Source organism: Xiphophorus couchianus, chromosome 4 (genome assembly GCF_001444195.1).
Source record: "Xiphophorus couchianus chromosome 4, X_couchianus-1.0, whole genome shotgun sequence".
Classification (NCBI taxonomy): Eukaryota; Metazoa; Chordata; class Actinopteri; order Cyprinodontiformes; family Poeciliidae; genus Xiphophorus; species Xiphophorus couchianus.
In genome coordinates, this window is record NC_040231.1 from 25,702,965 (window position 1) to 25,717,677 (window position 14,713).

The 14,713-nt window shown below is 40.8% G+C and overlaps 1 protein-coding gene across 4 annotated transcripts in view; it reads right to left on the reverse strand.

Annotated features, from left to right (window-relative positions):
• Positions 1-286: 286 nt before the first annotated feature.
• The window catches only part of glceb (glucuronic acid epimerase b), a 59,842-nt gene continuing 45,415 nt past the window's right edge, over positions 287-14,713 (reverse strand). For all 4 annotated transcript variants that reach the window (XM_028014456.1, XM_028014454.1, XM_028014455.1 and 1 more), the window contains 3 exons: positions 14,461-14,706; positions 5,447-5,739; positions 287-4,303 (listed from right to left, as the gene is read on the reverse strand). In XM_028014456.1, the coding sequence (XP_027870257.1) occupies positions 3,572-4,303; positions 5,447-5,739; positions 14,461-14,706 (1,271 nt within the window). In that variant the 3' untranslated portion in view covers positions 287-3,571. The remainder of the gene's footprint in view (positions 4,304-5,446; positions 5,740-14,460; positions 14,707-14,713) is intronic.

Sequence of the window (14,713 nt, forward strand, 5' to 3'; positions counted from 1 at the left end):
AATTTATTTTATTTCTGGATTAAAAAAAAAAAAGTTATCAGTATTCTCTGCAAAGTGGTGAAATACTCTGTGCTTTTAATTCCCCCAACAAAAATTCCAGGAATACTGATTTTATTTATTCATATTTTAGAGAAAATTAAGCTGAAATCTGGCTTAAAGTATTAGAAATAGTTTCTAAACTATTTGCGGATCTTGCTGCTGAACTAAGTACTGACACAAAAACCCTCAATAGTAACAATTAGCTAAACAGACGAGTTCCAGTCAGAGATATGAAGAAACACAAAAGTTTAAGAAAAATGATTTTATTTTATTTTATTTTTTTTACACTTTTAGAAAGCAAAGTTTTAAAGCACAAAGATTTACTCTGTATATAAACACCTCTTACTTGGACTAAAAAAATGGGAGCATTTGCACATTGTGCTTAGATTGCAAACTCTAAACAACCACTCTGGGTCTGTGGTGGAGTCACCAGTCCCAGTAAACATCTTATTGCATAAATCACACTGACCTCAAAAGGTCGTTTTGTTGAAGATTTCTGTTAAATCAGAGATTCTACTGAAGTGAGAAGAAAACAAGTTCCCATACCCATTTTTACACAGTGAACAACAACAGCAGCTTAGCAAAGCTGTTGCACATTATCCTAAAACAAGAAAAAAAAAAAACTCAAGAAGAAATGCAACTAATCAGTTGACGATAACCTGCAGTTGTGCTTTTATTAACCAAAACGAACTTAACCCGCAGCTTCTGAACCCGACAGATCCTGGAAAAGAAGACGCTTGCAGCTCTCTGTTCGTTTCCCTCTAAATCAGAAGCAGACTAAACTAACCACTGGCTGCACAAATCTCCTTTTTCTTATAAGCAAGCTTAACATGCTTATAATCCGCTCAGTCTACACCTAAAATCGAAAGGCAGTGTTTCTCCAAAATGTGTCTGCGGAAACCTAACGCCAAATGCTGAATGGAAGTCAGTTTGCACAAATATATACAAATAAACTTACCCACTAAGTGACTTTGGTATAAAATAACATAGAAATTTGTATCAAAACACAAAATTTCCAGTTATGAATGTTCCTTTTTCGAAGATGGATTTTTGCTCCTGTGTCAATTAGGTGAATACTGTCTAGGAGCAAAATGGAGAAAAGATGGCTCACATGCTTCTTGGTTTTTAAAGAAAGTAATAAACTTTGCAATAAAGAAGAAACACGCAAAAACACAGAGTGAGTAAAAGGTTCCATTTCCAGGATCAACCAAACAGAATGAGATGTCTCGGCTATAAAAGGATTAACTCAATCCAACACTGCATCAAAATAAATCACTGGGTCCTTCGATTTTGTCCGCTTAGCGCGCATTAAAACTTGAAAGCCGACTGTGTGGGAATACGATCTGATCTCCGATTACACAATTTTTCTAAATGAAAATCCCCACCAGCTCCCCCGAAAGGATGAATCACCCCGAATCTCCCGGTGTTAATCTATAAAGCAGATCGATCAGAGCTCCATCGATGCCGAGGAGGAGCTCCACTTTGTTTGGAGAGGGCACTGACTCATCCGCAGCCAGCGACTGGAACCGCGAGCGGCCTCTCCACCCTATTAGCCGGGTGAGTTGTGAGCGTCCTCTGCGTGGCTCGGATTAAAAACGGTTGGGTTCACGCTCTTAGAAGAGGTGAGAGGGAGCAACAGGAGTCTGCGGGGACCGGCAGCATCCGTGTTTGAGAATTTATCTCCAGCTGTTGCTGGCATTGTCTGGATCTAAACGCTTTGAACCGACGTGACAGCTGCGGCCCCGCTGCCCACATCCGTCTACCTCCACGTGCGTCGACACCGCCCACACTTGTTTCTGGGAATAATCAGGGCTAGAGTGCGACAGAAGAAAGGCTTTTAAGATGGAAACGTTCGCAAGGAAAATGAACAACAATGGTTTAATTGTTAGACCGCTAAATTAGGAGTGATCTAGTGAATTTATTTTTTAGAACTCGGCAAACAAAAGCATTGATAAGTGAGGCAACAACTATTTCTAGTCGCAGTCGTGTTGCCAACACGTCTTTAAGAAAGGTTAGCTTTGATCTGTTCTTTTCCTGAGTCATAAACTTAACTCTCCATGTTTGTAGGCACCCCTAAGTAAAAAGAAAATGAATAAAATAAATCAATTTTTTATTGCAATACTGTAATCACACACTGAAGTTTTGAAAATCATATTAATGATTGGAGTCTCTAAAAAAGGAAGAAAAATTTAACTGACTTTTTTCATGTGTACTTCAGGTGTATTGATCAGTGTACAGGAATAGACATTTCTCTTTGCCAGTCTTCAAAATAGGAAAGAAAAGAGCACGCCATTCAAGTAAGACGCGTATAAAACTGGTAAATTTCTATGGTTTAAAAGTACTGAAGCTGCTAATAAACAAGGACACACAAGGGGAAGATGGTCAGAATGCTGTCTTCAATAAATCCTTGAGCTTGAGTCCATTAAACTGAAATGAGTAGTCTAGACTGGGATTATGCACATAGAAGATGAGATGAATTTAGGAAGGTGTTTAAAGCATTTTTAGTCGGGGTGCCAATAAATGTGGAGGATGCTGCAAAGGACGGCCAATGTTTCTTTTGCTAATTTTTCTTTTCCTGATCTGTGATTAGCTGCAATCACCGTGGCGCTCATGCCGGTTCAGAAGAGGTCTCACAGACGACACGTTAACTTTCCAAAGTGAACCCAAAGAGAAGCAGAGGTTTTTCTTTTGCCTGGCCTGGTTTCCTGTTTTAGTGTCCTATTAAAAACACAGCAAAGCAGCTAAGAGGAGTTTGTTGGTAGCAACAGCGTTCACAACTGTTAAAGATTAAAGCTTGATGGGTTTATCTCAGATACACTTCTGCTACCTCCATTACTTATCCTTCAGAGCTGACTTCAAACAGCTTGCTAGACATCTATTGAATATTTTTAGACAAACTAACAGATGAAAAAATGAGAAAGGAGAAAAAAAAACTGAGATAATCCTTCATTGTCATTATATCTGTGAAATGTAACTAAAATGATCAATGAGCACGCACTGGAAAAATATAAACTGTTAAACTATCTTTTGATAATATTAACTTCTCTTGGCAACATTTATACGCCCTCTGATTTTCACAGCTTACTTCAGTAAACCTCTGAAATCTGATTAAAAGTAGAAAACGTATAAGAGAAATCTTGATGCATTAAAGAAAGTCAAAAATATTCCAATGTGTATTTTTTTTTCTATGTAGATTTTTTTGTTTTTTTTAACAAAACACACAATCATTCTTTATGAATGCAAACACTCACACGCTGAAGCTAGGCCTGTGTATAATTACAAACACTAGCTCCAGGGACGCAAACTTTGAGCTACAGTCAACGTAGCAGCAAATGTCAAACCAGCAACAGTGCGCACAAAGTTAAAGTATCACAACTCATCTTTCAGGCCGTTAACCAGGAGTGACTCACGCATGCACACGCACCCCCGCACACCATCACACACACATTTCTCTATAAAATCTTCTGCTTTGCTCTTACAGCCTAAACATTGATTCTCTTCTAAACTCAGTGGTAAAATCTGCTGAGTTCGACTAGTTGTGCTTGGCACGAATCCCTTTTAAGTAGTTCTTCCAGCGCTTCACCACATCCCTGAAGATGGGAGCGTTTTCTATGGATGCCAGCAGCTGCAGCTGGTTAATGTGTGTGGTATGATAGTCCCATCGGGCCAGGTTGGGCGCCGTGCCCAGCATGAAGTGACGCAGGTCGTAGATGCTCCCGGACCCCGTGTCGAAGAGGGGCAGCATGGCCTTGAGGGACTCCATGCCACGGCTGAACAGCTGCCCCGCCTCTCTGCCCAGGATCTCTCCCGCCGTGTCAGCAACGTCATAAAGTCCCAGCAGGGAGTAGATGAAGCCGTTGAGCACAAACGAGCTGGGCGTTGTGGGGTATTCCTCATACCAGTCGTACTTGTTCATGAACACCGCTTTGACCCCGTGCTGCGCTGAAGGCACCTTGTACGGTCCCACCGCCTTGAGAGCAGCGTTGAGGTAAGCCTGGGTCTTGGTGAGGAGGTAGGCTCTCACCAAGGTGGACATAGCCTGGCCCTGGGCCATGGCCGAGTACCAGCCGGGCTCTAGGGGCCGGAAGCCCTCGCCCAGTTTTCGGGTGACCATGATGGGCCATCCCCCTCGCTCGTCCTGGTTGCGCACCAGCCAGTCGCTGGCGGCGAAGAAGGCGGCCATGTGGGCAGTGGTGGAGATGGTGACGTTATCAACAAAGCCATGTCCATGCAGGACTAGCCGCACCACCCGTCTGGGCATGATCTGGGGAGAAACGCAGACAAGATTAGAAAGAATCAGGGTCTAAATTAGTGACTTTATTTTAAAACTTTTGTAACAATCACACCCACAAATAACATCAATGTTAGGTTTCCCCAATTTTTTTCAAGACTTTTTAAAACCACTATTACAAAATTTAAGACAGAAATGTGCAAAAGATATGTATTTTTTAGTTTCAGGGGAACAAAATTTAACCTTCTGGAGTCTTTTTGTGGCTGTTGGTAGCAGCTTTGTGATTCTCACATGGCATATAACCTGCTACAGCATTAACCCCTATAGTGTCAAGCATTTCTTGCACAGAAAGCATGCAGCTTCATATGTGCTGGCAACAGAGCTAGTGGCAAAGATGAACATTGTCCAGTCAATTGCAGATAGTTTTACGCTTACCTATGATAGACTCAAAAAAGTTAGCTAGCTAGCAACTATTAGCAACTTGTTACCGGTACCATTAACTGTCTTGAGACAGAGCACAGTTCTGTCGCAGTGAACATTTCAGCGCGCGACTGAAACATTTGATGACTTTGATGATTGAAAAGTCCTGAAAGTCCTGAATCTACCTAGAATATAGGAGATAATGTGGTTGTACCAAGATAAAATTTAAGACTTATAATTAGCGTTTTTAAGGGCAACATTTTATTTAATGAACATGAGTCACTTTACAGCCTTAATTTTAAATACATGAATTTAATGCTTTTTCAGGATGTGCAGACATCTTGCATTAACTCAACTAAAGTAACAAATTATCAAAGTCAAATCAGTCACAGGACTCATCAATAAAGTCACTTTTATATTAGCAATGATACCACTTGTCAATTGTTTTTTTTCCCTAAAATGATAACTAAATATTATAGAGAGAGATGTCTAATGTCAATTAATGTCTGACAAATTTGTAACTAATTCAAAAAGTTAATTAAACACCAGGAATTTTTTGGTCTCCAAGAAAAGCGGTTATATAGAATTTTATGCAAACATTATAAACTTTATTTACTTTAATTTTGTGGTTTGTAAAGAATGAAAAATATATTCAAAAGGCTTTTTTGAAAAAAATAAATAAAAAAGATTACCGATACTGTAAAGACTAACCCTTTAAATAAAGTTTCCATATTGCGAGTTCGGATTTGAACCAACCTTTGTGGCTTTGACAGCCTTTGTGTTCGACAACCCGACTCCCTTCCTGAGGTCAGTCAGCAGGTCTCTGGTCAACGTGCTCCAGGAGGATCGAGGCCCGATGCCGTAGGTGACGTCGCGCTCTTTGAAGGCGATGAGCTGCGTGTTGGTAACGTAATGGATGGTGAAGGGAGGCCCCTTCTCTGTGGTTTCTAGGACCACCGACACACTGCCATTGGAGGAGAACCTTAAGTCCAAGCTGAGGATGAAGTCTTTCGAGTTGCCCAGCTGCAGGGATACGCCCTCTGAGGAGTCTGTGAGGGGTTGGTGGGAAGTAATGGAGGGAAGGTGTGAAAGATGAACAGAATTAGCTGAGATTTTACAGCGGTGTACTGGGTCAAAAGAAAAAAGAAAAAAAAAGGCTCCAACCTCACTTGACTTGTATAAAATGGCTTCTGACGAATTTTGGATGACCTTTTCCAGCAGACTGACTAGGATCCTTTTTATCTGCATCTTTTAATGCACTCTCCTTTCTTGGTTTATTTATATGAGCTTTCTTCTAGTGCAGAAAATACTTTCCCACTTCCAAATGTTCCAAAAATAAAAAAAATTCTGCAAGCTTTGAAATAATTCATGGTCAAAACCTTTTTCTCTTACCAGCAAGCATCTTGTATTGTTATCAGTCGTGTGAAGTGCCCTGCTGTATGCGTGACAGATAAATGGGAGACATGCAGAGTGCACACACACCCAGACAAACCTCTCATGGGATGCGCACTGCAGATGTGTCACACTGAGATTAATTAGGAGTATGTGAGGAAAAAGGGGCCTTGTAGCGACAAGAAGCAGAGGAAAACATTGGAAAGAAAGTGATCTGGTGCTGCAACTTTTTCATCTGCTTTCCTGCATTTCTTCCCCGCAAAGCTCAGAGTTAGAAAGTTCAGCTTTTCGCCCTTCTCCTCCAGCTCTGCACCGAGAGAGTTGCTTTAATGTCGGTTTAGTTCAGGCAGTTAAGTTGGTGCCAACTTTGCCTCGAGCCCCCAAAGCACCAACTTCTTCAAGAGTCAGCTCTCTCTGTCGGCCAGGCTCCCTTAGTCTTCAAGGAGAAAATGAAAAAGATTTTTTTTTTCTAATCAGGGCTTCCCAGAGGATAAAAGATGAGGATACAAGTCAAGGAGAAAAAAAGGGTAATGCAATGATGGGTCGCACAAATGCTCCCAAAGCCAGCCAAACTCCAGAGAGAGTGAAAATGAGGCAACAAGGAGCAGACAATTGGGAATCAGAAGACAGAGAGATCTCACATGACAGGAGCTGGGAAAGCAGAAGCAGATGAGTCCGACTGAGACACAAAGACAGTCGATCAGGGAGAGAATGAGCAGAGAGACAGTCTGGCAGGGGCCTCTGGATAACTACGGCTCTTTAATGCACTCATAAATCCATTACTTAAGGCAAAGCAGAGGGTAAGTGGATTTGTACTCTGGCCCTGTGATTACTCTGCCATCAATAAAGGATGGGCAGGGAATACAGACGAGATTCCACCTCCACCGCTCGGCTCTGCGGCTGTTTAGCAATCAGCCGGGAAACAGAAATGACACGCTGCTGGAAATATATCAGTGCAAATGGAGCTCGGGCACGTTGGTGAGCAAGAGAGATGAGCGCTTGAAAACATATGCACAGTTAGGACCTGCAGTGCACATCACAGCACAGGAACATGTGACAAATGACGGGGCGAAAGCGAAACGTGCGTGTGATTATTCATTCACAATCTCTGCATGTTTTATCCACACCAGATTTTCACCGTCCTCAGAGAGTACATCCAAAAAGGATGGGTGTTTTTTGTCTATTTTGTTTTTTACATTTCAGTCTGCATATGATTTAATCCATTATTTCCAAGGAGGTATTTCCGGTTTTCTACAGATAATAGCCTTAAAACCCTTAGTTATTTAGTTTTCTCTCAACTAGGAGTGCACCGATTGCAGTTTTCTAGCCGATCAATGGTCTTTAAAGTAGCCAAATTCTGCTTTTGGCAGATACTGATTGGATCTGAAAAGTCAGAAAATATTGTGACAAAACTGAATACAGACATGACCTGGTTGGCGGGTCAGTCAGCGCTCTCACAGCAGAGCAAAAGAGGACAGCGGTTGATTTTCAGACCTTTGCAGAGGTAGATAAGATTGGTGGAAAAGATCGGTTTCTTATGGACGATTGCAGATCTCAAAACATTAAGAAAACTCAGGTGGCTGGATTATTGGTCGGCCAAATTTTTGTTGCACCCCGAGTTGTAAAGAGTATGTTTAACAATACTACACATACATTTCAAATTGGTTGCAATTTGACCGTAATGGACTGGTGACCTCTATAATACCTCTGCCTCTTGCCCTCTGATCATTGGTGGGAGGTACAGTAAATGATTGAGTGTAATCTGCTAGTTTTTTTTTTTACATAAAAACAAAAAAAAAAAGAATGGGGGATGGGAGCCTAAAAGCAGAAGTGCATAAAAACCACTGCACCATTACTTTCTACCAAAGTTCATTTCCGGACTGACAGGATGGATTATTTACAGCTGCTAGTGCAAACACAGCATGTCTACCTGGAAAGAAGAGCCTGCAGTGTTTTTGACTCGTTCTGAGCGCTGCATCACTGAATCCAGCTGGAAGCAAACATCCCACTGTGCCTTCAGCAAGCCGGGGGTTCTCTGTTGCATAAATTGTTTGTCCTGGATTTGTGGAGCATCTCTGAACTTAATCCCAAGCAGTAATTGAAGTGATGGGGAACACCACCTCCCATCAGTGAGTGACAGCTGCCATGGAAACTCTGGATCCAAGCTGTTGGAGAGACCCTGCTGACCATTTCTTGAGCAATACCCCTCAATTCCCCCCTCTCAATTCTGCTAAGTAAGTCAGGCCCTTAACAGTTTTTCTGTCATCTCAAGTGAAAAAGAAAGGACTATAGTGATCTAAATCAAATGGAGAGCTTTTGTCAGTGGAGCTATGGATTAAATCCCCTCATGTGTTCCTATTTAGGGCCAAGATCTGGGCCCAGTCACCAGAGATCTTTTTCCATTTTGGCAAATGAACACAAATCTAACTCTGTTTCTCCCCTTTATGGTCTTTATTTTTCCCACAGTGATGCAATGTTTATTGGTAGAGGCAGCTTGCTCTATTCCTGTGCTGGATTCAGATTGCCTAATGATGCACAGGGGACTCGCCGCACGCATGTAACCCAGTATTACAGCTTTTGATGTCATCTTCATTGTAAACTGTTCACTCTCCTACAGCGCTGTCAGAGCTGCGGAAAAGATACTGCCAACAGTTCCTACTGCTGCCGTCTCACAATCAAGCATCCACCAAGTGAGGCAGAGCAGGAATGGCTTGTACTGAGAATCACAGGAACAGAGAAAAACTTGGTGATGATCATGCTTAATGGAGGCTTTTTAAAATCCTGATAAGAACTGAAATATATTCTGAAGGAACATGTAAGAATATAATTGGGATTGGCTTCATGAGCTCTGCAATAAACACGATTAAATGCAAGTATTGCATGCCATTTAGTGCTCCAACTGTAAATGGTGTGCAGAAGTAGACTATTCTAATAACAGTATAGTTTTTGGGGCTCTGACGATCTATTGGTACACAGTGGCAGGCCTTTTAACTATTGCCAGAAACTGCCTCAAAGACCATTTATTGTCAAGTTTATCACTGCAATACCACAAACATCATAAAAAATTACGCCTCTACCCCATTATGCTAAAAACATTTCCCACAAATTAAAATATTCTTAAAATACAACACAAAAGGATCGGGAACCACTTCTTTGAAGGATGCAGACGCTGAATTTGGACACACATAAAATATCCATCTTTTCATTTCACAGTAAGCCCGAAACATTATGGCTTACTCAAATGCAGACTTTCGTGCACCAATTTAAGACACTTGGCAAAGTACAGCAAGCATTTTGGAGAAAGAGTGACCCATATCCTGTTCTTAAGGCTGAGAAGACGGTAACTTATTTTCTAGACTAAGAAATTGAAAGCTAAATATTTAGGACGCGGTAAATCCTAAGTGCTTCAAATGGAAGGCAGCTGGATCTCTTAAGCACTTTAACAAGGCAAATGTGCTTCTGTTTCAGATCCTTACCGATTAAGAAATAATGTTCTGAAAAGGCTTCCTTGTTCATTTTATTACAATATTGAATGTTTAATGTATTGTTAAAAAGGCCAAAAAAATAAAACATATATAATATATATTTATATATAAAACCAGTCAAGTTAAAAAATAAATGAGGTTGCCCATTATCATTCCTATCATGTAAAATAGAAAGGGCAAAAACGACAAATCTCAAGCTCTACAGCCGATGACAAAAAAACAAACTTTTTCCATCCATCCATTTTCTGTACACCCTTGTACCTGGCAGGGTCGGGAGGGGTGCTGGTGCCTATCTCCAGCGAACGTTTCGGGCGATAGGTGGGGGCCAGTCTGTCGCAACACAGAGGCAGACAAGACAAACAACCATGCACACATCTAGGGAGAATTTAGAGAGATCAATTTGCCTGACAGTCATGTTTTTGGACTGTGGGAGGAAGCCAGAGTACCCACGCATGCTCCGTGCAGACAGACACCAGGCCGGGAATCGAACCCAGGACCTTCTTGCTTCAAGGCAACAGTGCTACCAACTGCGCCACTGTGCAGCCCTTGAACCTTTTATTATGCAAAAATTGTATTCATGTTAGAACACACAACCCCTCTAATAAGCAGTTACATTTTAATCATTTTCCGATGTGAGGCTGTAAGATAGAGGAAGCAGGTTTTCCTTTGCACAAACCTTGAAATACCATCATGCATAAACCAGGGATGATTTCAGACTGTGGGGCTGGAGTGGTGTTGAGTGTGTGCAGCTACATACCACCGAAAAACTGGGCCACATTAGCTAAAGCCGCTGGTTAATTAGCAGCATATTGCTGTATTTAACCAATACACACACTGTGTTACTCTAAAGACCTGGATGCTGCAGCTGCTTTCTGGGACTTTTTTGGCCTAGAGCAGATTTTCACACATTTCGGAAAGAGGTGAACAGTCATGCAATGTCTGCACAGCACCATGGACACCCAGGCAAAAGCAGTTTTTCTGCAATTGCATGTGTACATCTTATCAGGATCGGTACAAAATGTGATTCTGAAGCATCACGCAACCATACTGGGACTGAGAAAATAAAGGTGCTCAATGGTAGAAAGCCTTCGTGAAGGAATGTGTGGATGGTAGATGGCAGGTTATTATCAGGGGACAGACAATTGATCCACTTGTCAGAGACTTTGAGAGATTGTTCAACACCCGTGTCCTAGATACAGCGAGGAGGGGGGGGAAAAAAAGACTCAAATTGGAAAGAGAGGGAGGTGGAGGGACAGAAAGAGAAACTGACAGCAGAGGAAGAAAACGAAAAAGTTTTGACGAGGGAGCAGAAAGGGGCATTAGAACGGATCAGGAAACTATGACGGCAATGTCGAGGAAGCGCAAGAGTGCAGAGGGATGGTAAGTGGGTGGAAATGAGTAAACAGCAGTGGAAGACTGACAGAAATCTGGGGTAGACAGAGAAGATTAATGAAGAAAAGGGCAGAAGAAGAGGGGGAGGGGAAGTGATGAAAGCATGATGATCTTGAGGAAAGAATGCCATGAGGACGACTTGACCTGAGAGAGGAGAGATGGGGACAGGGGGTGCAGAGTGGTGAAATGAAAAGAAAAGTGGTGATGATGAGCAGCTGAAAACTGGGGAATAAGGAGAAGGGAGGGAGTATAATAGAGACAGCAGCTCAACAGAGAAAGGGAGACAAGGAGAGAATGTGTGTGTGTGTGTGTGTGTCCTGGAAATATCAGCATGAGATAAGAGGAGAATAAAGCCCGCTCACAGTCAGCTCTGGGCAAAAGATTTTGACTTTCTCCCACTTCCAGAAATAACTCTGTCATCTGTGTCATGGCTTTGGTCCTGATACAGCTGTAAACCTAAGCTACATGCCGAATCTCAATGGTAAATACAAAGTCAAGTCCCATTTATTGATGGCAAGCCCACCAAGAGACATTGTATGTCTTCTGTTTGACAGCACAACAACTGAATAGTCTGTGACTGGAGGCAAAATTTCTATTTAGATTTAAACCATGAGAAGTTAAAAGAAGCTTGAAAGGATTTGCAAATTGTGTTAGAGCCAAACATGACTAGCTTTTAGTCTAAAAGGAACAATTAAGAGCACAAAATATTGATATTTCATAATGTTACACTAAAATGGTGTCCAGGATTTTTAACAGTTTCATGAGATGTTCAATAGCTACTGCTTTAAATAATTACCACTGACTAATCAGGATTAATGGATTTGTTTCTAATCTGTAGTGTTTTGATAATTAAAATGTAATGGAGGGTGCAACAAGAGTAAGGGTGCTTATCTTTTTTAGCTGTTACCTATTGTCAAAGTAATGTGAGACAACTATTGAGGAAAAAAACGTTTCCTAAAGTTTTTTTCAAGAGCTTAAATTTCTGTTTTAGAAAATATCTGTTACTAAAAAATATTGCTACAATTATTCCAAAAATGTTCAGCTAAGGTTTTTTATGAGGGCTGTCCCAACACAGTTTGGTCACTTCAGATGTGATTCTGTTACAGCAGCTTTGACTATTGGCCGAAACCGATATTGACCCAATACAATATCATACATACTTTTATTACTTATTTTGAAGAGTGTAATGTTAAAAAAGGCTTGATCAAGTGATAGTACTCAAAGAACAATAGTCAACAACAACAGGCATGAGAGCAATGAAGCCATTTATTATCAACCAATGAGTCTACATGGGGGATATAACAGCTGCTGAATAGAAATGCTGGGACGGACTAAATGCTGGAGTCTTATACGAAAGATTTTAGATGCAGGCCGATGTAAACCGATACTTGTTCTTCGGCTGATATATGAAATCAATATTGGATCAGGACAGTGTAAGTTTTTATGATCCAATTTTGAAAGAAAACAGAACCAATAACGAAAGTAACATTACCTAAATCCGCTTAACAATACTGACATTAAGTAAAAATGTAAACTAACCTTTTTTAAAGCAGCAGCAATACTTGGATAATCAGCCTATATTTGTAACTGCGGTATTTTAGTGTAAATCTCAATCAGTCTGGTGCAAGCTCCTAAAAGCCGAGCTTTTTTCAGCATTGAAGTTGCTCTGCATTTTTCCCACCACAGCTTTGTAAATCAATGTTTGAATGTGTGAGAAGACTGCACACAACAAATGAAAGTAGATTCTGCCAGAGGCTTAGTGCCCAGTGTCCTCAGTTCCATATGAGCCCTGATATGAAGAAAAGCAGCTGAATTAAATTAGATTCCTCAGGGTTGAAACACACTGAAACGGCACCAAGGATGGTGCTACGCCCCAGTCAGTTTTATTACAAGAAATGAAACTTCGCTTCATCTGAAGACCTATTACTGCTGTACTTAAGGAGACACACGGTTATATACTTTTTAATATTCATTGGTCTGGAAGAATTTTTAAAGCTCAAGCAAGAATAGTCAAAGGCTTTATTTATAACCACTGTCTGCCTGAAAGAGGCATTTGGAGCACAAAACGTTGTCTTCATAACAAAAAACACCCAAGTATTTTTAAAGACAAAGATGCCAACTGTTTGCCAAATACTGTTGTAATACAACAGGAGTCAACAATTTAAATGTCGTTTTTTTCTATCTACTTAACTATTGTCAACATTAATACAATGCTTTCTATAAGTACGGAGGGAATATGGATTGGGTATTGGCATGGTATAAGTAGGTTTTAGATGTAGATGAAAATATTATTGCAACACAGAGCTAGAAAAGATATGGAAAAATCTCAGACACACATCTTTGGTTTCACATTCCCAGCTGATCCTTCTGAAAGCTCACACAGTCTGTCATCTTATCGGTTCAACTCGCATAATGTGTAAGACAAGAATGATCCGTAAAGGTTCCTTCATGGTTTTGTTTGCTGAAGGGCTGAAACAATTAATTGAACTAATCGATTATCCAAATAATTGCCAATTTAGAAATCGATTAATTATTAACTGGTGTATACAGACTCAAAATAGGTAATTGAATTATTAACTGGTGTAGTATCCAAAAAAAAGCTATGAAGGTGTTGTATCTTAAATGCTTAAATATAGCATTTAAGATACAACACCTTCATCTATAAATAGGTTTTTAAGCCAAAACTCCCCAAGTGGCCCAGTTTTAGCTTCACTTGGTTCAGACTTATGCTGTGTTATTGCATTTTAGCCAATTAAATATTTTATTTAAAAAAGAAATTTAATTATACATTAATTTTCACCTTTTAATGTATTCCTAATATTGTACAAAAAAGGCTTAAGTGGTTCAATAAAAAATTTGTAGAATGTATCGTTTTTTTAAACAATTAAGTGATTAATCATGAGAATAATCAAAAGCTTAATCAATTACTAAAATAATCATTAGTCCCAGTCCAGTTTATTGTGGAACAACAATCTTTGTGGGCTATAGATTAAGCAAATTTGCTTAAATATTTAAATTTGTATATTGCTAAAATTTTGTGATGATCACACCGATTCATATCTTTTAATGTTAAATAAAATGTAAAATACAGCATTGTTTTCATATGATGGCAGAAATGTACTTATCTGCCCCCTGGAGTCTTATTACCAGCCACTTATATTCATATATTCATGTTCTGACTGAACAACATTAACCAGAGGTATTCCTCTCTGTCCCACCAGGTGGAAATTTCCCACTGATTAAGCGAAAAGTGCATAATTAAAGATCCAACACTGAGCCTGCTGATTATTAAATCATTCAAGTTTCTAGGATTGTCATTATGCAGCATGTCTTCTGCCAACCACAACAGGCAGAGTCCTCCCACTGTGGCTGTGACTCGCTGCAGAGCATCATCCTGTCCCTGAGGGTGCAGTCACACATCGAGCCGGCTGCAGCCACACTTAAACAAGAGATAAGCAGCTTGCCCTGAGGTCATCTGGCCAAACATGAGCGGAGACATACCTGCAGCGCTGAACGAACGCACGGAGGTAGATCTGGTCTTGTCATGGACACGACTCAGGCTGCAACCTTTCGGCACACTCCAGGACGCGGTGCTGACCCTGCTGTCCTTCTCCTCGGCTGTGTCGTAGACCTCGACGTGGGGAGCGCGCTCAGTCAGGTTTTTGCTGTAATGGCTCAAACCGTACTGGGCGATCTGGATGGCATAGAAGTAACCCTGAGGGCCCCATTGGGTGGAGAGAGGCACGCCTGAGCG